Source organism: Larus michahellis, chromosome W, assembly GCF_964199755.1.
Source record: "Larus michahellis chromosome W, bLarMic1.1, whole genome shotgun sequence".
In the NCBI taxonomy this organism is placed as follows: domain Eukaryota; kingdom Metazoa; phylum Chordata; class Aves; order Charadriiformes; family Laridae; genus Larus; species Larus michahellis.
Window position 1 is genome coordinate 2,920,390 of NC_133929.1, and position 25,094 is coordinate 2,945,483.

A 25,094-nucleotide genomic window follows, 5' to 3' on the forward strand; every position below is an offset into this window, starting at 1 on the left:
AGGCATCCCTGATAAGCTCATCAGGGAGCCCAGACACCCTTCATGGGTGCAGAACAAAGAAACCTTGGTAATGAACTGAAAACAGAATGCTGTTCTAGCATGTCCAGCACAGCAGCACTCAGTGGTGGTGTGACTCCATTCAGGCCACAATAGTCTACTGTTAATCTCCAGTCTCCCTCAGACTTGTAGTTGCCCTTGTAGTAGCCCTTTCTTGAGGAAGTCTATGCCAAGGATGCACGGAACATCTGGGCCAGTCACAATGGGGTGCTTCTCCCATTTATTCCCAGTTAGGCTCACTTTGGCCTCCAATACAGATCCCCCCATTGTTGTCCCAAATCTGGGTTCTTTTAACCCAGTGCGCAAGAAGCCGATATACACACAAGGCGAGATATTTGTTTAATTTCTGCACAGAGATGGGTGCTAGGTGGTTCATCCACAAAGCTAGCACACCCCAATTAGCACATGGTAAAGCATTTATATGTTTCAATAAACAGTTAAGCAACAGTTTTCAGTACTTCTGACAATTACGCTTAGTCATCCTCATTCCCATTCTTCTTGCTGTGCCTTGTCTCTACTTGAATTCACAGCGTCCTCTCTTTTTACTACGCATTCTCCGTGAGGAGGGGGCTTTTGTTAGTAGGGGGTTTTCCCTACCTGAGGGCAGGTTTTTTACTATGTTGTCCTGGTTCCTGCGGGGATAGGGTTAGTTCTCCCCAGGCTCTGGCAGGGACACAGGTATCCCATCCCATGTGAGCCATGCCCAGTCTGTAGCCTGGAGCTGCCGGGGGAGGGGGCAGGAAGTCACTGCTTGGGAGCGGGCTGGGGCGTCCTGGTCTGGTTGGTACCTTAACCGTGTTTGTACATTCCTCTATCCATGTTATTGTTGTTTTCTTGTTCCCTTTGCTGTTCTGTTAAACTGCCTTTGTCTCAACCCAAGAGTTTTGCCTTTTTCTTCCGATTCTTCCCCGTGGGGCGGGAGTCTGAGAGAGTGGCCGTGTGGTTCTTTGTTGCCGTCTGAGGCCAAACCACGACAGTCCTTTTTGACACCCAACGTGGGGCTCAAAGGGTTGAGAAAACAACAAATCCAACTAGGGCTTGTAAAAACGAATTTGTTGTGTGCATTTATTGTATTAGGCAAATAGGCACTGGTTACCATGTTGCTCGGTTTGTTCTCGTGGCTGTGTTATGCAAATTCCTATATGGCTTATGTACTCCCTGTGATGCCAGTATCTACCAAGCACTGTTCAATATTATGCAGCACCCTCAGGGGAAAGAGATGGAAACCAGACCGACAGACACTGCAGCTACTGCAACCCCTGCGACGGGCACTGCAGCTGAACCAGGGAACCAACCCATGCCAGTATCAGTCGCCCTATACAGAAGAAGAAGTACACGAAGAAATCAGGTCGCTTAGTAAGAGATGATGATGAACCAGGGTCATCACGAGAGCAGGAGGAAGAGGCAGAACCAGAGGTAATCACCTGATCCCTGCCCCCGAGAGAGCTGCAGGATATGCGAAAAGATTCCAGCCAACTTCCAGGCGAGCCGGTAGCCCGGAATTAGAGGGTAGGGAGGCCAGGGAGCTGGGATCCCTGTCTAGGGAAGGGGGCATTGACAAGGCAATTGGGAAGAAGACCCAAGCCCTCAGCCTCTGGAAACGACTCCTGTCAGGCGTGAGGGAGAGGTACCCCTTCAGTGAGGATGTTGTATGCCACCCAAGCAAGCGGACTACCATGGAGAGAGGTATCCAGGACCTGAGAGAATTAGCCGTGCGGGAGATGATTTATTATGACCTGGACAATGCACAGTTACCCACAGACCCCGATGAGGTGCAGTGCACAAGGCCCGTGTGGCGGAAGTTTGTACGGAGTGCACCACCGTCATATGCCAACTCACTGGCAGTAATGGAATGGAAAGGCGAAGAGGGACCAACGGTGGATGAGGTGGCTGGCCGGCTCCGGCGATATGAAGGAAGTCTCTCTTCCCCCCTTGTCTCAGCTGTGGAGAAACTGTCCCGGAAGGTCCAGCAACTTGAAGAGAATATGTCCTACTCTCCACCTGCACGGGCCAGCATCTCAGCTATTAGGAGCAGGCATTTCCCCACTCGAGAGAGAGAGTACAGAGGGTACACACCAGGAGGCACCCTGTGGTTCTACCTGTGTGACCACGGGGAGGACGTGAGGAAGTGGGATGGACAACCTACTTGGATCCTGCGGACACGGGTACAGGAGTTGCAAGGAAGGACAACCACAAAAGGGGATCCCTCCAGGAAAAGTGCCGCCCCGGTTTCCAGCGGGCAGTTCCCCAGACAGAGCAGAAGGCCTGATCTTGCTTCTGATCCTCTTGAAGGAACTTCCAAGTCATTTCTGCAAGAAGTGAGTAACGGATACTCTGACCAGGATTAGAGGGGCCCTGCCTCCGGCCAGGTGGAGGAAAGGGACAACCGGGTTTATTGGACGGTGTGGATTCGATGGCCTGGCACATCAGACCCACAGGAGTATGAGGCTCTAGTGGACACGGGTGCACAGTGCACCCTAATACCATCAAGCTATAGAGGGGCAGAACCCATCTGTATTGCTGGGGTGACAGGGGGATCCCAAGAGTTGACTGTACTGGAGGCGGAAGTGAGCCTAACTGGGAATGAGTGGCAAAAGCATCCCATTGTGACTGGCCCAGAGGCTCCATGCATCCTTGGCATAGATTACCTCAGGAGAGGGCATTTTAAGGACCCAAAAGGGTACCGGTGGGCCTTTGGCATAGCTGCCTTGGAGACGGAGGAAGTTAAACAGTTGTCTACCTTGCCTGGTCTCTCAGAGGATTCTTCTGTTGTGGGGCTGTTGAGGGTCAAAGAACAACAGGTGCCAATTGCTACCACAACGGTGCATCGGCGGCAATATCGCACTAACCGAGACTCTCTGATTCCCATCCATAAGCTGATTCGTCACCTAGCGGTTCAAGGAGCGATCAGCAAGACTCGCTCACCCTTTAACAGTCCCATATGGCCGGTGCAAAAATCTAATGGAGAGTGGAGGCTAACTGTAGACTATCGTGGTCTGAATGAAGTCACGCCACCACTGAGCGCTGCCGTGCCAGACGTGCTAGAACTGCAGTACGAACTGGAGTCCAAGGCAGCCCAGTGGTATGCCACAGCTGATATAGCCAATGCATCAGTCCCTTTGGCAGCAGAGTGCAGGCCACAGTTTGCTTTCACCTGGAGGGGCGTCCAGTACACCTGGCATCGACTGCCCCAGGGGTGGAAACACAGCCCCACCATTTGCCATGGACTGGTCCAGACTGCACTGGAGCAGGGGGAAGCTCCAGAACATCTGCAATACATTGATGACATCATTGTATGGGGCAACACAGCAGAAGAAGTTTTTGAGAAAGGGAGTAAAATGGTCCGAATCCTTCTGAAAGCTGGTTTTGCCTTAAAACGAAGTAAGGTCAAGGGACCTGCGCAGGAGATCCAGTTCTCAGGAATAAAATGGCAAGATGGACGCTGTCAGATCCCAATGGATGTGATCAACAAAATAGCAGCTATGTCTCCACCAACTAGTAAAAAGGAAACACAAGCCTTCTTAGGCATTGTGGGCTTTTGGAGGGTGCATATCCCAGATTGCACTCTGATTGTGAGCCCTCTGTATCAAGTGACCCGGAAGAAGAACGACTTTAAATGGGGTCCTGAGCAACGACAAGCTTTTGAACAAATCAAACAGGAAACAGTCCATGCAGTGGCCCTGGGGCCAGTCCGGGCAGGACAAGATGTTAAAAATGTGCTCTACACCCCAGCCGGGGAGAACGGCCCTTCCTGGAGCCTCTGGCAGAAAGCACCAGGGGAGACCCGAGGTCGACTCCTAGGGTTTGGGAGTCGGGGATACAGAGGATCCGAAGCCCGCTACGCTCCAACAGAAAAAGAGATGTTGGCAGCATATGAAGGGGTTCGAGCTGCTTCGGAAGTGGTTGGCACAGAAGCACAGCTCCTCTTAGCACCTCGACTGCTGGTGCTGGGCTGGATGGTCAAAGAAAGGGTCCCCACCACACATCATGCAACTGATGCTACATGGAGTAAGTGGATTGCACTGATCACACAGCGAACTCGAATGGGAAACCCCAGTCGCCCAGGAATTCTGGAAGTGATCATGGACTGGCCAGAAGGCAAGGATTGCGGAATGTCGCCAGAGGAGGAGGTGACGCGTGCAGAAGAGGCCCCACCATATAATAAACTGCCAGGAAATGAGAAGAAATATGCCCTGTTCACTGATGGGTCCTGCCGCATTGTGGGAAAGCATGGAAAGTGGAAGGCTGCTGTGTGGAGTCCTACACAACAAGTTGCAGAAGCCAGTGAGGGACAGGGTGAATCGAGCCAGTTTGCAGAGGTGACAGCCATCCAGCTGGCTTTGGACATTGCCGAGCGAGAAAAAGGGCTAGTACTTTATCTCTACACTGACTCATGGAGGGTGGCAAATGCTCTGTGGGGGTGGCTACAGCAGTGGAAGCAGGGCAACTGGCAGCGCAGAGGCAAACCCCAAGATATTGCTGCCCGGATAGAGAATCTGGTTGTGAAAGTACGCCACGTAGATGCCCGTGTACCAAAGAATCGGGCCACGGAGGAACATCAGATCAACCAGCAGGTGGATCGGGCTGCTAGGATTGGAGTGGCTCAGGTGGATCTGGACTAGCAACATAGGGGCGAACTATTCATAGCTCGGTGGGCCCATGACTCCTCAGGCCATCAAGGGAGAGGTGCGACATATAGATGGGCTCGTGACCGAGGGGTGGACTTGACCATGGACACTATTGCACAGGTCATCCATGAATGTGAGACGTGCGCTGCAATCAAGCAAGCCAAGCGTTTGAAGCCTCTTTGGTATGGAGGACGATGGCTGAAATATAAATCTGGGGAGGCCTGGCAGGTTGATTATATCACACTGCCACAAACCCGTCAGGGCAAGCGCCCTGTGCTCACAATGGTGGAAGCAACCGCCGGATGCAACCACGGTGCCGATGGTAGACAAGTGTACTCTTTGCTGGGTTAAAAACTGGCTGGATGGCCGTGCCCAGAGAGTTGGGATTAATGGGGTGAAATCCTCTTGGCGGCCGGTCACCAGTGGTGTCCCTCAGGGCTCAGTTTTGGGGCCGGTTTTGTTTAATATCTTTATCAATGATCTGGATGAGGGGACTGAGTGCGCCCTCAGTAAGTCTGCAGACGACACCAAACTAGGTGGGAGTGTCGATCTGCTTGAGGGTAGGAAGGCTCTACAGAGGGACCTGGACAGGCTGGATCGATGGGCCAAGGCCAGCTGTGTGAGGTTTAATAAGGCCAAGTGCCGGGTCCTGCATTTCGGTCACAACAACCCCAAGCAACGCTACAGGCTTGGGGCAGAGTGGCTGGAAAGCTGCCTGGCAGAAAAGGACCTGGGGGTGCTGGTGGACGGCCAGCTTAACATGAGCCAGCAGTGAGCCCAGGGGGCCAAGAAATGGATTAAAAAAACCTTAACTAATGTTTTTGGAAGGATGGCCCATTGACTAAGGGAATGACACATATATATATATATATCTCTGTACATATAGATATATCACAGACAGGGCCAAGTGGTGGTGATTGATTGGAAAGTGTAAGAACTGGGCATGATGTAGATGGTATAGAATAAAGGGTGGATAATGTCCTGGCTCTAGTGGAGATATGTTTAATTTTCACAAGAAACTGGAACAGGATACAAGCAGGACAGCTGACCCAAACAAGCCAAAGGGGTTTTGCCTTTTTCTTCTGATTCTTCCCCCATCCTGCTGAGGTGGGGGGAGTGAGCGAGCAACTGCATGGTTCTTTGTTGCTGGCTGGGGCTAAACCACGACAACCATACAAATCCAAATCATTTTGCAGGTCTGTTTTGGTTTTTGTCTGCTTTGTTCATTGCAGTCTTGTTAACAGAGTCAAATTGTATCCTTTCTTAATAAAGTCCACAGGAAATCTGTTGTGGATGTTTTTTCGCCACCTGCTTGTCCTGTGTAGAAGAACAGAGTTTCTTCCCTCCTTGCCTTTCTCTCTCTAGGACAGGCAGTGAAATTCATCTGCCTTGGCAGGTGGCAGAAATGAAAGCACAGGGTGCCATTGCATCTGTGCTCAACTTCATTACTTCTACCTCTAGTATCTCAATTGCATCTGTGGTTATAAGGCATTGCAACCCATAATAGCAGTTTCTGAGGTGTCTCATCAGCCTTAGTAGCCAAGGCTTTGTGAAAAGATAATATTATTTTCTGTGGAAAATCTCTTCTGGCCGAAGAAAGAATTATGTATTTCCTTCCTTCTTGTTTTCACATATCTAATATCCTGTTTTTTTTAAAGTATGAATCTCAGACCTGGAGACTTCTGGAGTCCAGAGGACTGCAATGTTCTGTCATTCCTGTCTGTACAGAAATAAATTACCTTTGGTATGCTTTAAATGTTAAGGGGATAATTAAGCCACAATAAAGAGGGGCCAGTCTGATTTTGAACATAAGCTTAATATTTCCCTTTTGTTTAACGATTTTTAAGAAGCCACCTACCTGCTGGTGTGAATCTTACAGTGATCAAAGTTTAATATTTATCGTATTATATATTTTGACTTGCATAAGAACTTGTTATTTGAACTGCATGTACCTTCTCCCTTCAGCACCTCCTAGCTATGCAGAAGTGGTCACAGAGGAAAACAGACAGTCCAGCCTTGCACCTATAGCTGCTTTTGATGATTTTGAGAGAGCACTTCAAGGACCATTATTTGCATACATCCAGGAGTTCCGTTTTCTGCCTCCACCCCTATATTCAGAAGTAGGTATATCTGTCAGAATATGATGATTCATGTATTGTTTGTGTCTGAATTTTTTTTTTGTCTTGTGGAATAAGTTTAGGAAGCTGTTTCTCCTGCCTAAAACTAGGAGAAACCATTAAAATTATGAAAATGGAAAAAGTTGTTGTTGTGCAGGATTTTTGTTTGTTTGTAAAGGTGCAGGTGAATTGCATCAAGAGTTTTCCATGCCTTTTGTACAGCATGGGTTACCCTTTATTTATTTACTTATTATTATTTTTAACACAAATTCTGTAACCTTAAACTTAAAAGGTGCTCTGTGAGGTGTCTTGGCTTCTCTATCATGCTATTTTATGGAGCTGCAGACCCTGGCAGCACTCTTCCCTAATCTAATGCTTTTTGGAAATTTTCAGTGTGTTTTTTACTATTTTAGCAACATAACTTTTTTAAATTTTAGTATTAAAAATATAAAAATAAGGTTTCAACTCTTTCACCTCTACTGCTTCCTAGCATTTTATAGCAACTGCTAAGTTGTGTTTAAGTTCTGTGGATGTAGGGCTCTCATAAGCTTAACGTAGAAAAGTGGCATACTGTTATTCATTTATGACTTAAGTTTTCTGAAGTACACAGTTCTTCAACACTTTTGGTCTTTACAGAACTAAACATGCAGGCACTGAATAACAGTGAATGAGATGCAAATTTCAATGCTTTTTGTGTTTATGTTTTTCAAGAAAAAGCAGTGATATTGGACAGAAGGGGGGAAAAAAACAACCCTAATGTGTCCTCTAGCCAAATTTTGCCTGAATTCATCTACTTTAGGAAAATAGCATTATGTAGCACGATTCCCCACCCCAGCCTTGAAACACTACTGTGCTACTAACGAGGGGCATTTTTTGTGTGCTAGATGCTTTCCTGAGAACTCTGCTATAGATTAACTCTAGAGCACAACTCCCGAGTCCTTTTCATTTTAGATGCTTTAAGACTTAGAAAGAAGCATTTGTTGTTTTTTTTTAAACAAAAAAAGGCTATATGAAGTTAACTGATGTAATGTTGTCTAAAAGATGCACTGTATACTTAAACTATTCTTACCATCCAGTTTTTGAGACTGAAGTTAGCAGGCTGTACCTCTCCTTTCTCCTATAGAAAGGAAGAAGAGGTAAGGTTTAGAACACGTGAACTTTTGAAACATCCCATAGGATATTTGAGGATTAACTACTACTTCTTAATTTAAAAGTAGAATGATTTTTTTATTTATAACTTTCTGCCTTTTCAAGCAAAACTTTTCTCAAATCAATTAAATATTTCTTAAATTATACTTCTAGTGATATGTGTCAAGTCATCTTTTTTGTATATATCAGATAATTCAAGACTTCTCTGTTAGTGGTAGAATTTTTTTAAAGTTTTATATTAGTTATTCATACTTATCCTTAAATTACCATCAACCTGTAGCTGAAAGTCTTCCCCTGTATCTAATATTAATATTTCCATTAATTTTTATCCAAAGTATTGTCTGACTAGAAGTTTTTCAATTATTTCAATAACTTTTGGCCTGGGAATGCCATATATCATTATAATTGTCTTAAAAATCCAAACTCACAAGTTTATTTCTAGCAGTTGATTCTAAAATGCACTAGGTTGTTGTGGCATTTTTTGGGTTTTGTTTGTTTGGTTTTTGGTTTTTTTGTTGTTTTTTTCTTTTGGTTAGATTGATCCAAACCCAGATCAGCCCACAGATGAGAGACCATCTTGCCCCTCTCGTTGAAGGAATCCATAAAAAGCTGACTTGACTTGAGTTTTGAATCACACCTGCTGTGTTGAAGATCAAGGTGTCATAGTGGAGACTTGCTTTTAAAGGAAATGGTATTGCTCTTGCCTGTATGGTAAATAAATGGGAGAAAAAAAGCCTGTGATCATGTTTTGACACCTACAGCATGTCATAGGACTGCTTCACATGCTTGAAAACCTGAGGCTTCCTCCTTCAAACAGTGGCACATACCTAGAGTAGCCTTACTAGCGTACAGTCACGTATTTCAAAACACTCAAACCACGTTTTAAGAAAAGAATGGTGGCTGCTTATGATTTGAAAATTTGCACATGCTAATTGCTTATGTTATGCAGTTCAGTGTCACTACAGCTTTTTCTCACTTATGCTGGGCTGTTGTTATCCCCCCTTGATTGTTTGTGATCTGCACAACAAGGAACAAAAGAAAGCTTTGACAAAAAAAAAAGCGATGAAGACTGACAAATGCACTGATTTTTTTATTTTTATTTTATTTTTTAAATTTAATGTAGCCTGGACTTTACCTGCATGTGCACATGCTCAGAATTGTCCTATTAGGCTGATCATGTATCACCTCTTCAGCTTGGATCCTATCGTGGATTTATTTACAAACATCACATGCCTACAAGCCAATCCTTCTTGCTGTATGTTTTGCAGCCAATTGTAGTAGACAAGCAACAGATACGTGGGGGTAGGGAAAGAGATAACAGAAGGAAACTAATAAGAGACTTTGTCAAGATTGTATACATTCTTGATTTCTTTTAAGAATTTGTTGCCTTTCTGCTATTATTGCAAAGCAATGTTTTGTTACAGACTGCCTAAAGATCACTTAATCTCAGGTGAACTCATCACTTGCCAAACTGTTAGAATGCTATTTGTTTTGTTACATTGCACTGTTGAGTTATTTCTTTTGGTTTGTGTTTGTCTTTTGGTTTTGTTCTTGAGGGGGATTTTAAATAGGGACACGCACAAAACTTACAAAGTGAAAGCAGCACCAGCAGACACAGGCAAAGTGTGAAAAGACCTTTAAAAGGGGATAGTCATATGCTCTCCGGGCTTCATAGGCAGAAAGATATCTCAACTAGTAGGGATGGGAAGGAGAAGGTTGGTTGGTTTGTTTGTTTTTTAAAATAATATGTAGTTACCTAATCATCAAAAATTATATATATAAAATGAGTCTTCAGTAGAAAGTATATTTCAGACTGCAAGGAAAGTTTGAACTATGGCAACTAAGCAACAGCTCAGTTTATGCACTTTGTATTATCTTCAGGGTTTATGATACTGTAATATAAAATGATAGAATACCAGGTTAGAAGGGACCTCAAGGATCATCTGGTCCAACCTTTCTTGGCAAAAAGCACTGTCTAGGCAAGACGGCCCAGCATCCTGTCCAGCCAAATCTTAAGTGTCCAGTGTTGGAGAATCCACCACTTCCCTGGGGAGATTGTTCTCATTGTGAAAAATGTTCCTCTCGTGTCCAATCGGAATTTCCTCAGGAGTAACTTGTACCCATTAGCCCTCTGTCTTTTCTATGTGACTCCTTATAAAAAGGGAGTCTCTGTCTTCTTTGTAGCCACCCTTTAAATACTGGAACGTGGTGATAAGGTCTCCCCTAAGCCTTCTTTTCTCAAGGCTGAACAAACCCAGTTCTCTCAGCCTTTCCTCATATGGCAGGCTTCCCACTCCTTTGATCATCTTTGTGGCCCTTCTCTGGACCCTCTCCAGCCTGTCCACATCTTTTTTGCACAGCGGGGACCAAAACTGAACACAGGATTCCAGGTGTGGCCTGACAAGCAATGAGTAGAGTGGGATAATGACTTCTTTATCTCTGCTGGTGATGCCCTTGTTGATGCAACCCAGCATCCTGTTGGCTTGCTTTGCCGCTGCAGCACACTGTTCACTCATATTGAGCTTGTTGTCCACCAGGACCCCCAGGTCCCTTTCCACAGAGCTGGTCCCCAGCCGGGTAGATCCCAGCCTGTGCTGCACTCCTGGATTATGTTTTCCCAGGTGCAAGACCTTACACTTGTCCTTGTTAAATTTCATAAGGTTCTTGTTAGTCCACTCTTCCAGCCTATCCGGGTCTTCCTGCAGGGTGGCTCTCACTTCCAAAGCGGCCACTTCCCCACTCAGTTTGGTAGCACTGGGAAACTTCATCAGGGTACACTTGATCCCATCATCCAGACCACTTATGAAGATATTAAACAGCATTGGGCCCAGTATTGATCCCTGGGGGACCCCACTTGTGACAGGCTGCCAGTTTGAAAAGGAGCTATTTACCACCACCTTCTGGGTGCGGCCTGTCAGCCAGTTCCCCACCCACCGCACAGACCACTTGTCTAGACCGTTATGCATCAGTTTCTCTAGGAGGAGGCTGTGGGGAACCGTAATGAAAGCCTTGGAGAAATCCAGGTAGACAATGTCCACGGCTCACCCCACATCAACCGAGTGGGTTACTTTGTCATAGAAGGTGATCAGCTTTGTCAAGCACGATTTGCCCTTGGTGAATACATGCTGGCTTTTCCCAATCATGTGCTTCATTTGGCTTGTGATAGTCTCCAGGAGGATTTGTTCCATAACTTTCCCTGATGGGCCTATAATTTCCTGGATGCTCCTTTAAGACTTTCTTGTAGATGGGGGTGATGTTAGTCGTCTTCCAGTCTTCTGGGATGTTCCCTGATCTCTACAACGAGATTATGGAGAGCAGCCTCAAAACCAACTCTTCCTTCACTGCTGGTGGGTCTGTGTTTGCATCAACCTGGATTGTTGTTCCCAAGGCCCGGGGCCCAACAGTGCTGGTAAATACAGAGGTGAAGAAAGCGTTGAGAACCTCTGCCTTTTCAGCATTGTTGGTGACTAATTCACCTCTCCTGTTTAACAGTGGGCCAATATTTTCCTTCTGTTTCTGCTTGTTATTTACGTACCTGAAGAACCCTTTCTTGTAGTCTTTGACATCTCCGGCCAGTTTCAATTTGAGCTGAGCTTTTGCTTTTCTAACTGCATCTCTGCACACCCTGGCAATGCCCTTGTAGTTCTCAACGGGTACTTGTCTGCTTTTCCATCTCTGGTACATTTCTCTCTTGGTTTTGAGCAGACTCAGAAGCTTGTAGTTAAACCAAGGGGGGGGTCTCTTGCTCTGCCTACTTCCCTTACCTTTAAAGGGGATGAACTGTCTTTGTGCTTCCAGGAGAGAGTTCTTGAAAAACTCCCAGCACTCGCTAGCTCCTTTATCCTCCATGGAAGCTTCCCATGGAATCCCTCCCAGTTGGGCTCTGAGCGAGCTGAAGTTTGTTCTTCTAAAATCTAAAGCCTTTGTCTTGGTAGTAATCTTCAGTGTGCTCAGCAGGATCCCAAACTCCACAACTGATCGCTGCAGCCAAGGCTATTGCTAACCAAGATATTACAAAGCAGGTCTTCTGTGTTTGTGAGTAGCAAGTCCAGCAGTGCCTCATTCCTGGTTGGCACATCTAACATTTGTATGAGGAAACAGTCCAGCTTCCTCATATGCATTCTAGGAACTTGATAGATGACATGTGAACTGCTTCTAACAGATGTCTGGGTAGTTGAAGTCACCCATAAGAACCAGGTTCTGTTGACCCAAAGCTTGCTTAAGTGACCCAAATATTGCTTTGTTGCCCTTTTCGTCTTGGTTTGGAGGTTGGTAGCAGACTGTAAAAATAGTAAGACTAAAACTATAATAAAACTGGGCCAGAGTATCAGTGTTACCAGCCATACTCAAATTAATTTGCTGAGAATTGCTCTGATTGTCTCCTGGGCTAGTCCCGAGAGCTTTAAAACAAACAAACAAAACCCAACCAAACCACCCAACAGCTTTAATCATGCATTCATCTAGAATGTGAGAAATTATATAGAAAAAGCACTCACCCCTTGAGTGTACCCTAAAGAAGAAAAGAATGATGGAGCCATTAGATCTGACCAGTGCTTTTATGCTAGAGATTTGTAAACGTAAATTCCCTTTTCAGAAATCACATTAAAAAAATCAACCAAACAAAAAAACCACGTCTGATGTTCGCTACTTAAAAACTAATCCAATGTGTATATCCTTGTGCAATAAAACAGCTCAGAAGGGAGGGAAAGCTGGTGTTTCTGCATTGTGCTCATTGTCACAAAGTTCTGCCTTATTTTTAAGGCTTCATAAATATGACAAAATAGGCTTTTCCATAAGTGGCCTTTATGAGAACATGAGAGATATTTCATGTTTCAAAAATGATGACAGGGTGGTTAAAATGAGAGTCACATTTTAAGTGATTCGGTTCAAAGGTTTGGGCTTTGATAAGCAAGAATGGGAAATTGGGTGATGTCTTATGCTGGTCAATTTTGTGAACGTCCCTTCCTTCTACTCTCTCCAACCAGACAAAACTTTAAAAGTCGATAAGATTGTTGGCATAAAAGGACATTTGGTGATTTTACTTTTTTTTTTTTTCTCCATTTTTGTTGTTTTAGCAGACTAGGGGACAATTGCTGATATACATAGCATTAAAGTACTTATCCTAGTGTAATGGAAAACTATATATGAAGTAGAATTGACCAATGCTGTAGTAATTGACATATCACAGGCTCTGATCAGAGTGAAAAATTCTAAAACCTTATCAAATAAAGACTTCCCATTTAAACTTTCTTGTTAGTTGTTCAGAGGCATTACAGGTTCACAGTCGTAGCCCAATACTTGATATAGAATCTTGATCTGAATTAGGGGAAAAAAGTAAAATCCAAGCATTAGAGAAACAAAGTGCAATATTAAATGTTTGCATTATAGATTATGTTATATGGCTGTTTGTATTTTTCATATTATTTTGTTTTTAGTTTTGGTGCTGGATATGTCCTTATGGACTCTGTTTTAAGAAAACTATGTGGGAAACAATTTTTCCTCCTTGTTGAAAATAAACTTTTTTTTGTAAAAAAAAAAAAAAAAAGCTTTTAAATGCTTTAACTGTAAGCTATAAGATTGTTTGTGACTTAAACATTTAATATGTCTTTATAAATAATAGCCATAAAGATCAAATTACTATAGAAATACTATAGAAATACATATGCTATGTATCAACTACACAGGGAAAAGAAAACATTGGAGCTACACCATTGATTAGCGCAAGAGCTAAGTTTCAGCACCTTCAGTTCCTTTTTTTCGTTTATATCAATGATTTCTTGGGGCTTGGTTCCAGATGAGAAGCTACAATACAATCATCTAAATTTAGAAAATACCAATAACTTACAGGATATGAATGTCTTTCCAGGACGCTGTTTAAAAATTATTATAACTGATGACCTCTGTTCAAGTTGCCTAGTATTTTCCAGTACACATGGTTGGGGCAGGGATTGCATGTTTTGGTAGGGATGGGAGGAATCTGGGGAAGGGGAATTGCTTTAAAAGCCAGATAACTCAGTGGTTCGCAGTTGGGATATGAAGGTTGGTTTGTTGAACTGGGGTCAATAAGGTGCATCTTGCTGTTTCCTTGGAAGTTTAATGTTACCAGATGTTGAAAATCACTATCCACTATTTGTGTTTTGGTCAGTGGAGCTTCACAAGATATTAATACAGCTCCTCAACATTCCAGAAATGAAGCATTGCCATAGCATCTTGTTTCTGCATACTGCACACAGCTGAACCTCTGACAGAATGGACTGTCATCATTGTTTGGTATCAAAATGTCATTTGACCTAAGGCAAGGTTCATTAGGCTAGCAGCCAGGGACTCAGGAGTCCAATATATGCCGTTCCTGTCTGTTGGTGTTAAAGGTACTGAAGACCACTAAATTCTTGTGGTACTGTTACAGTAGGTTTTATGGCGTATGCTACTAACCTAGACAACCCAAACATTTGATCTAACTCCTTGCATAATGCAATCAGTAGACTTCCTGAATGTGTGAATTCTTGTGTGAAACAAAGCATTTTGATTTAATTTTGAATTTGTAACTGCCAACTATGGAGAATCCAGACAGATCTTTTAGGGGTTTTGCCCATTAATAACGCTGTTAATCATTTGTGGCCTGAGTTCTGGTTGAAACTAATAGGAAATATGTTAAAGAAGAGTCTGGGAAGATCCTCCTGCCAAGTTGTGAGGTTCAGACTGGCCCCCCCTTGCTTTCTAAACTCCTCAGAGAGAAGTCTAGGTGTAGCTGTATCCGATCTTAGCCTCTGACTGTAGAAAAAAAATTTGGACCCTAGGTTCTGTCATAGAGTCGGTTGAATACAGCTCAAGCTGGGTGCCTCTGAGAAGAGGGCTTCCCTTGGTTATTTTTCTGTGCTTTTTAAAGCCTCACAATCTATTACATAAGCTGTTCATGCACCTGTTCACACAACAAGTGTGTGTCTTTTGTATAATCAAATTGTTCAACGGTTATGTGTCCTCTTTGCTGATTGGAATTTTGGTGAAGGCGGTTTTACCTTCTTACACAGTTTCATGATCTCTTTGTCCCGTCTGCACCTGGGTCTCATCTGTCTTTTGCTGACTCCTGGAAGAATGGTCCCTTTCTTTGTTTCCATGAATTATAGTTCCCTTTCCTTTGATCATAATGGTCACTCTAATTCATAATATAAAAAAATAAGGTGGTCTCTCATTATGATCATATACTAAGAACTCCTTTATAGCTGAGTGACAATTACTAGGATATTTTTTTCTAATAACAGCACAACCCTTTTTAATAACTAAAGTTTCTAATGCGATGTGGCAAGGTTAGAATTTAAATTATCATCATACAAATCTGTGCTACACCAGGATATAAAACTAATGGATCTTCTACATCAGCTATCACTAAAAATACATAAAAGGGTGATGAATTATAAAACTCCAATATCTGAGAGATATTAGGCAATGTTTCAAAATTGATCAACTTTTTTCAATTATCTAGCTAAAATAGCACTTCTTAATACCTTTTTAAATTTAAGTATTTCATGTTTTAGAAAAATCAACCAGTAAATCACCATAAACTACAGCAGCACTCACAAAAGTTCAGGTACAGAATCAAAGAACAGTCTTCAGAACAAACAGACTAAGCGAGGCTATTGTCCAGTAATGAACTTCCTACAGGGAAACTTCTTTGCTAAAGTGAATGCTGCTGATCTGAACTGAATCCTGTGAATTGAATTATATGGCTATATGCGACTACAAAGAGTTGAGTGTCCAACATAAGTTTTCAGTAGGCTGGTGTTACAAGAGGACAGCTGCTCCTAGGAATATTGATTTGGCCGGAGAGTCCAGACTGACTCTGAGAGTCCAGTCACAGACTTTCCCCATTTCATGGATTTTGAGCAGAATCTTCTTCAGAGATTCTCAGAACTTTAGAAGCTGCCAAGGACTTGTACTTGCATGACAGTTAATTAGGACTTTATATTTTTTCTACTGAAAGTAACATACAAAGGCATGTCATCAGGCATGTTTCACCTGCCTAAAAAAGTAAAAAAAAGTAATCTGTTTGTTCTCTAAGTAATCATTTGCTCCCTGTCAGCTACAGCCTGCTATTTTTAGAGCTGCATCTCCATATCTCCTGACCTAGTGGGGTAGCTTTTGAGTAGAGGCCAGATGATGCTGCAACATACAATTTGAACAGTGTACCTTTAATCCAATTTATAAGGATTTTGAATTTGTTTCAGGCACCTTGCTATAGATGTCTGTCATATTTGGATGAAAGACAATAACTTACAACAGGGAAGGTGAGAGCATGCATTTTTAAGGGGGTAAGAATATACAATCACAAAAAAACCCCAAACAAACCCCAAATCCACATTCAGGAACTAATACTGAAGTGCAAAACCAGGTATTAAGCATTAAGTCTCTGCCTCTTCAGCAGTAGAGTCTGATCCCTTATACAAGAAAAACAAAACTCTAGGATGGTAAATCACCACTTATGACAGCCATGAGGTCTACTGTGAAATCTTTGTATGGGTACCCACTAAGGACAGTGGGGGGAATTATGAAGTGAAAGATGGTTCCCCTCTTGTTCATGTGCATCAGGCTAGTCTAAAGTATGCCTTTGACTTGCCTATTCTTCAACAAATGTTGGGAATGGAGGAAGTCAGAACCTGTTAGCTGATCTAATAAATGTTATGTCTAAAATGATTTTATGAGTGGGATGTCATTCAGTCTTTCTCAAAAGAAATGATACTTGTTTTTAACTGATTACAATTGAGAAACATGGAAGCAGGGAAAATCACTACACAATCTAATGCTTTTTTTATCTTTATCTGAAAAATTCATGCCATTATCTAAATATAAATGATACCTTAGTGTCATCAAAATTCCTAGAATCCAAATTAAACTTCCCACTAGAGATTGTCATATTAATATTCAAAGCAAATTTGTCATGCTTGTCCATCAGTTAACAAACAGAATATAATAAATTTTCCATGATTCATTTAGCTCTGTAGAAGATATAGACCATGTACTGGGTAATGACTTCTGATTAATAAATCAAATTTTTATTATTTACACCCTAGTTTTGGGGCCAATTCTAAATCAGTTGAAGTCTGTGGGATTAACCAGTCCATTTTTACTGGTTAGCATTGCTAAGATCAGAAAACAGATCACCATAACATATTAAAGTGTGCAGGAGAAGGTTATGGAACAGATCATCTTGAATGCCGTCACATGGCACGTACAGGACAACCAGGTGATCAGGCCCAGAAAGGTTTAGGAAAGGCAGGTCCTGCTTGACAAACCTGATCTCCTTTTATGACAAGATGACCCGCTTAGTGGATGAGGGAAAGGCTGTGGCTGTTGCTTACCTAGACTTCAGTAAAGCCTTTGACCCCATTTCCTACAGCATCCTCCTGGAGAAACTGGCTGCTCATGGCTTGGACAGGCGTATTCTTCGCTGGATTAAAAACTGGCTGTATGGCTGGGCCCAAAGAGTTGAGAGGTGAGACTGACCGGTCTGTAGTTCCCCGTGTCTTCCTTTTTTCCCTTTTTTAAAAATGGGGGTTGTTTCCCCTTTTCCAGTCAGCGGGAACTTCACCAGACCGCCACGACTTTTCAAATATAATGGAAAACGGCTTGGTAACTTCATCTGCCAGCTCTCTCAGGACCCGTGGATGGATTTCATCAGGTCCCATGGACTTGTGTACCTTCAGGTTCCTCAGATGGTCTCAAACCTGATCTTTACCTACAGTGGGCAATTCTTCATTCTTACAGCCCCTGCCTTTGCCTTCTGTGATTTGGTCAGAGTAGTTGGAGCCCTTGCTGGTGAAGACCGAGGCAAAAATGTCATCGAGTACCTCAGCCTTCTCCATATCCTGGGTGACCAGGTCTCCCGTTTCCTTCCGGAGAGGGCCCACATCTTCCCTAGTCTTGCCTTAAACTTCTATAAGTATGTGTCCTGGTTCCTGTAGGGATAGGGTTAATTCTCCCCAGGCTCTGGCAGGGACACAGGTATCCCATCCCATGTGAGCCATGCCCAGTCTGCAGCCTGGAACTGCTGGGGGAGGGGGCAGGAAGTCACTGCTTGGGAGCGGGCTGAGGCATCCCTGGTCTGTGAGCGGTGGTACAGTAATCGTCTTTGCATATTCCTTTATCCATGTTATTGTTGTTTTCTTGTTCTCTTTGCCATATGAATTGCCAAAGATACTACAATTTCACTGGTCTGAATTCTACACGCTACAGTTTACAGAATAATGGTTGGCTAAGTACTAACGATAGTTGGGAAACATGTGGCCCAGATGACATATCTGGCTGTGTAGATCACAACCTCTTTTGGACAATCCGATTAAGCCAAATATGCTTTATAAAACTCAATCGTTCTTTCATTTCATGGTGCTCACTTTGCCAACATTGCAGTAACTTCTGGCAAAGCTGGTTGCCTACCATTTTAACACCTGGGGTGGTTCTGGCTTTGCGGCACTAATGCCTATAATAATCTACCACTGCAGTGGGCAGGCACTTGTACTATAGCACGCCTTGCTCCCTATGCATTTCAATCTAAAAATTTAACATTTAACCTTCTACAAAACCATTACCCTGTTCATTATAAGTGTGAAGCTTCTAACCCCTTAGTAGAAAGACCAAGTTTCACCAGTTTCTATGTGTGATGTTTCCAACTTTGGGTATTGCTGAATTAGAATGAGCTATTGTTAACATTTCTACTACACTTGAAACTGCCCAAAATGCTACTATAGATGCTTTAAAGAATCTACAATCTGAAATTAATTTGCTTTCACAACTAGCTATCCAAAATCGCTGTGCCTTAAGAATATCTTCTAGCCTCACAAGGAGGTGTTTGTGTGTTAATAAATAGTACCTGTTGTTTTTACACTAACAAATCTAAATAAATCTAATACAATGTAAATATCATTCAACATGTCCGTACCTTTCACCAAATAGCTCCAGAACTATCTCTGCTCGGAGGTCTGCCAGCTGACTGGTCATGACTATGGTCTTCGCTACCAGACCTCAGAACATGGGCACAAGCAGTTTAATGCTATTAGCTCTCATTTTAGCTGTCAGAATTGTGCTTTTTTGGATTATATCTTGTATCGAATCACTGTGTGCATCACCCCTATCTAAACTGGTACTGTATACTCAAGTGTCTCAATTGACAAACCCTCTCAGAAGTCACAACATTGGGCTTCACAACTCTCCTCTGCCTCACACATTAGGAGGCAAGAGACACACACCGAATCATAGAATCTTCATATCTTCATGGCTGGAAAGGACCTTTGAGATCATCGAGTCCAACCATACACACACACACACAAAAAAAAGCCCCACCAAAACAAACAATCAAACAACCTACAATCTCTGCCACTAGAGCATGCCCTGAAGTGCCACATCTAGACGTTTCTTAAACACCTCTAGGGCTGGTGACTCAACCCCCTCCCTGGGCAGGCTGTTCCAGTGCCTGACCACTCTTGCAGTAAAGCAATTCTTCCCAATATCTAACCTAAACCTCCCCTGCTGCAGCTTCAGACCATTTCCTCTGGTCCTGTCATTATTCGCCTGGGAGAAGAGGCCACCACCCACCTCTCTCCACCCTCCTTTCAGGTAGTTGTGGAGGGCAACGAGGTCTCCCCTCAGCCTCCTCTTCTCCAAGCTAAACATACCCAGCTCCCTCGGCCTCTCCTCATATGCCCTGGTCTCCAGACCCCTCTCCAGCCTGGTAGCTCTCCTCTGGACACGCTCCAGCACCTCAATGTCCCTCTTGTACAGCGGGGCCCAGAACTGAACACAGCACTCGAGGTGAGGCCTCACCAGTGCTGAGTACAGAGGCACCATCACTCCCCTGCTCCTGCTGGCCACGCTGTTCCTGATACAAGCCAGAATGCTGTTGGCCTTCTTGGCCCCCTGGGCACACTGCTGGCTCATGTTAAGCTGGCCGTCCACCAGCACCCCCAGGTCCTTTTCTGCCAGGCAGCTTTCCAGCCACTCTGCCCCAAGCCTGTAGCGTTGCTTGGGGTTGTTGTGACCGAAATGCAGGACCCGGCACTTGGCCTTATTAAACCTCACACAGCTGGCCTTGGCCCATCGATCCAGCCTGTCCAGGTCCCTCTGTAGAGCCTTCCTACCCTCAAGCAGATCGACACTCCCGCCTAGTTTGGTGTCATCTGCAAACTTACTGAGGGTGCACTCAGTCCCCTCATCCAGATCATTGATAAAGATATTAAACAAAACCGGCCCCAAAACCGAGCCCTGAGGGACACCACTGGTGACCGGCCGCCAAGAGGATTTCACCCCATTAATCCCAACTCTCTGGGCACGGCCATCCAGCCAGTTTTTAACCCAGCGAAGAGTACGCTTGTCTGTGCCATGATTTGCCAGCTTCTCCAGGAGAATGCTGTGGGGGACGGTGTCAAAGGCCTTACCAAAGTCCAGATAGACAACGTCCACAGCCTTCCCCGCGTCCAGAAGGCGGGTCACATGGTCATAGAAGGAGATCAGGTTGGTTAAGCAGGACCTCCCTTTCCTAAACCCGTGCTGGCTGGCCCTGATCCCTTGGCTGCCCTGCACTTGCCGTGAGAGCTCACTCGAGATGATCCTCTCCATGATCTTCCCTGGTACCGAGGTCAGGCTGACAGGCCTGTAGTTCCCCGGATCCTCCTTCTGACCCTTCTTGTAGATGGGCGTCACATTAGCCACCCTCCAGTCATCTGGTACCTCCCCTGTTGACCAAGACTGTTGATAAATGATGGAGAGGGGCTTGGTGAGCTCTCCCGCCAGCTCCCTGAGTACTCTTGGGTGAATCCCATCCGGCCCCATCGACTTATGTGCGTCTAGGTGCAGAAGCAGATCATTGACTACTTCCTCCTGGATTATGGGTGGGTTGTTCTGCTCTCCATCCTTATCTTCCAGCTCCGGAGGCTGAACCCCCTGGGGACAGCTGGTCTGACTATTGAAGACGGAGGCAAAGAAGGCATTCAGTATCTCAGCCTTCACCTCGTCCTTGGTTGCAACTTTCCCCCCCGGCATCCAGTAAGGGATGGAGATTCCCCCTGGCTCTCTTTCTGTTGATGTATTTATAAAAGCTTTTTTTGTTGTCCTTAATGTTAGTGGCCAAGTTGAGCTCCAGCTGGGCTTTTGCCTTCCTAATTTTCTCTCTGAATAACCTAACGAGATCTCTGTACTCCTCCTGAGTTGCCTGTCCCTTCTTCCAAAGGTGGTAAGCCCTCCTTTTATTCCTAAATCCCATCAGAAGTTCCTTATTCATCCAGGCTGGCCATTTTCCCCACCCTTTAGACTTGCGACACTTGGGGACAGCCTGCTCCTGGGTCTTTAAGGTTTCCTTCTTGAAGGGCGTCCAGCCTTCCTGGACCCCTTTGCCCTTCAGGACTGTCTCCCAAGGGACTCTCTCAACCGGTGTCCTGAACAAGCCAAAGTCCGCCCTCCGGAAGTCCAAGGTGGAGGTTTTGCTAACCTCCTTCCTTACATCACTGCCAATTGAAAACTTGACCATTTCATGATCACTAAACCCAAGACGACCTCCGACCACCACATCTCCCACTAGTCCTTCTCTGTTTGTGACCAGTAGGTCTAGCGAGGCACCTCCCCTGGTAGGCTCCCCTACCAGTTGTGTCAGGAAGTTCTCTTCCATGCACTCGAGGAACCTCGCAGCCTGCCTGCTCTCTGCTGTGTTGTATTTCCAGCAGATACCCGGCAGGTTGAAGTCCCCAATGCCAGTATCAGTCGCGCCTATACAGAAGAAGTAGTACACCAAGAAATCAGTTTGCTTAGTAAGGGATGATGATGAACCAGGGCCATCAGGAGAACAGGAGGAAGAGGCAGAACCAGAGACAATAACTCAATCCCTATCCCTGAGTGAGTTGGGAGATATGTGAAAAGCTTTCAGCCTCCATGCAGGTTTTATCCCCTTCCCCCTTGTTTCTAGTTTAAAGCCCTGTCCATGAGCCTTGCTAACAGATGGTGTAGTCTCACTCCTAATGACTCATAAGTGGACATAGACCAACGGGTGGAGTGACAGAGCTGCCACGAAGGTCACACACCCCCCCCAAACAACCTGACAAAGACTTAATCTGTGAGCTGGAGGCATCCCTGATAAGCTCATCAGGGAGCCCAGACACCCTTCATGGGTGCAGAACAAAGAAACCTTGGTAATGAACTGAAAACAGAATGCTGTTCTAGCATGTCCAGCACAGCAGCACTCAGTGGTGGTGTGACTCCATTCAGGCCACAATAGTCTACTGTTAATCTCCAGTCTCCCTCAGACTTGTAGTTGCCCTTGTAGTAGCCCTTTCTTGAGGAAGTCTATGCCAAGGATGCACGGAACATCTGGGCCAGTCACAATGGGGTGCTTCTCCCATTTATTCCCAGTTAGGCTCACTTTGGCCTCCAATACAGATCCCCCCATTGTTGTCCCAAATCTGGGTTCTTTTAACCCAGTGCGCAAGAAGCCGATATACACACAAGGCGAGATATTTGTTTAATTTCTGCACAGAGATGGGTGCTAGGTGGTTCATCCACAAAGCTAGCACACCCCAATTAGCACATGGTAAAGCATTTATATGTTTCAATAAACAGTTAAGCAACAGTTTTCAGTACTTCTGACAATTACGCTTAGTCATCCTCATTCCCATTCTTCTTGCTGTGCCTTGTCTCTACTTGAATTCACAGCGTCCTCTCTTTTTACTACGCATTCTCCGTGAGGAGGGGGCTTTTGTTAGTAGGGGGTTTTCCCTACCTGAGGGCAGGTTTTTTACTATGTTGTCCTGGTTCCTGCGGGGATAGGGTTAGTTCTCCCCAGGCTCTGGCAGGGACACAGGTATCCCATCCCATGTGAGCCATGCCCAGTCTGTAGCCTGGAGCTGCCGGGGGAGGGGGCAGGAAGTCACTGCTTGGGAGCGGGCTGGGGCGTCCTGGTCTGGTTGGTACCTTAACCGTGTTTGTACATTCCTCTATCCATGTTATTGTTGTTTTCTTGTTCCCTTTGCTGTTCTGTTAAACTGCCTTTGTCTCAACCCAAGAGTTTTGCCTTTTTCTTCCGATTCTTCCCCGTGGGGCGGGAGTCTGAGAGAGTGGCCGTGTGGTTCTTTGTTGCCGTCTGAGGCCAAACCACGACAGTCCTTTTTGACACCCAACGTGGGGCTCAAAGGGTTGAGAAAACAACAAATCCAACTAGGGCTTGTAAAAACGAATTTGTTGTGTGCATTTATTGTATTAGGCAAATAGGCACTGGTTACCATGTTGCTCGGTTTGTTCTCGTGGCTGTGTTATGCAAATTCCTATATGGCTTATGTACTCCCTGTGATGCCAGTATCTACCAAGCACTGTTCAATATTATGCAGCACCCTCAGGGGAAAGAGATGGAAACCAGACCGACAGACACTGCAGCTACTGCAACCCCTGCGACGGGCACTGCAGCTGAACCAGGGAACCAACCCATGCCAGTATCAGTCGCCCCTATACAGAAGAAGAAGTACACGAAGAAATCAGGTCGCTTAGTAAGAGATGATGATGAACCAGGGTCATCACGAGAGCAGGAGGAAGAGGCAGAACCAGAGGTAATCACCTGATCCCTGCCCCCGAGAGAGCTGCAGGATATGCGAAAAGATTCCAGCCAACTTCCAGGCGAGCCGGTAGCCCGGAATTAGAGGGTAGGGAGGCCAGGGAGCTGGGATCCCTGTCTAGGGAAGGGGGCATTGACAAGGCAATTGGGAAGAAGACCCAAGCCCTCAGCCTCTGGAGGCGACTCCTGTCAGGCGTGAGGGAGAGGTACCCCTTCAGTGAGGATGTTGTATGCCACCCAAGCAAGTGGACTACCATGGAGAGAGGTATCCAGGACCTGAGAGAATTAGCCGTGCGGGAGATGATTTATTATGACCTGGACAATGCACAGTTACCCACAGACCCCGATGAGGTGCAGTGCACAAGGCCCGTGTGGCGGAAGTTTGTACGGAGTGCACCACCGTCATATGCCAACTCACTGGCAGTAATGGAATGGAAAGGCGAAGAGGGACCAACGGTGGATGAGGTGGCTGGCCGGCTCTGGTGATATGAAGGAAGTCTCTCTTCCCCCCTTGTCTCAGCTGTGGAGAAACTGTCCCGGAAGGTCCAGCAACTTGAAGAGAATATCTCCTACTCCCCACCTGCACGGGCCAGCATCTCAGCTATTAGGAGCAGGCATTTCCCCACTTGAGAGAGAGAGTACAGAGGGTACACACCAGGAGGCACCCTGTGGTTCTACCTGTGTGACCACGGGGAGGACGTGAGGAAGTGGGATGGACAACCTACTTGGATCCTGCGGACACGGGTACAGGAGTTGCAAGGAAGGACAACCACAAAAGGGGATCCCTCCAGGAAAAGTGCTGCCCCGGTTTCCAGCGGGCAGTTCCCCAGACAGAGCAGAAGGCCTGATCTTGCTTCTGATCCTCTTGAAGGAACTTCCAAGTCATTTCTGCAAGAAGTGAGTAACGGATACTCTGACCAGGATTAGAGGGGCCCTGCCTCCGGCCAGGTGGAGGAAAGGGACAACCGGGTTTATTGGACGGTGTGGATTCGATGGCCTGGCACATCAGACCCACAGGAGTATGAGGCTCTAGTGGACACGGGTGCACAGTGCACCCTAATACCATCAAGCTATAGAGGGGCAGAACCCATCTGTATTGCTGGGGTGACAGGGGGATCCCAAGAGTTGACTGTACTGGAGGCGGAAGTGAGCCTAACTGGGAATGAGTGGCAAAAGCATCCCATTGTGACTGGCCCAGAGGCTCCATGCATCCTTGGCATAGATTACCTCAGGAGAGGGTATTTTAAGGACCCAAAAGGGTACCGGTGGGCCTTTGGCATAGCTGCCTTGGAGACGGAGGAAGTTAAACAGTTGTCTACCTTGCCTGGTCTCTCAGAGGATTCTTCTGTTGTGGGGCTGTTGAGGGTCAAAGAACAACAGGTGCCGATCGCTACCACAACGGTGCATCGGCGGCAATATCGCACTAACCGAGACTCTCTGATTCCCATCCATAAGCTGATTCGTCACCTAGCGGTTCAAGGAGCGATCAGCAAGACTCGCTCACCCTTTAACAGTCCCATATGGCCGGTGCGAAAATCTAATGGAGAGTGGAGGCTAACTGTAGAC

At 45.4% G+C, this 25,094-nt stretch overlaps 1 protein-coding gene across 6 annotated transcripts in view; it reads left to right on the plus strand.

The window, feature by feature from the left end:
- Positions 1-25,094, plus strand: part of LOC141735513 (arrestin domain-containing protein 3-like) — a 45,619-nt gene that overhangs the window by 14,269 nt on the left and 6,256 nt on the right. For 2 of the 6 annotated variants that reach the window (XM_074568424.1, XM_074568426.1), the window contains 2 exons: positions 6,651-6,805; positions 8,488-9,641. In XM_074568424.1, the coding sequence (XP_074424525.1) occupies positions 6,651-6,805; positions 8,488-8,544 (212 nt within the window). In that variant the 3' untranslated portion in view covers positions 8,545-9,641. Of the gene's footprint in view, positions 1-1,258; positions 1,474-6,650; positions 6,806-8,487; positions 9,642-17,342; positions 19,268-25,094 lie in introns of those variants that run through there. The other 4 variants (XM_074568423.1, XR_012584760.1, XM_074568422.1 and 1 more) reach the window with 4 other exon arrangements.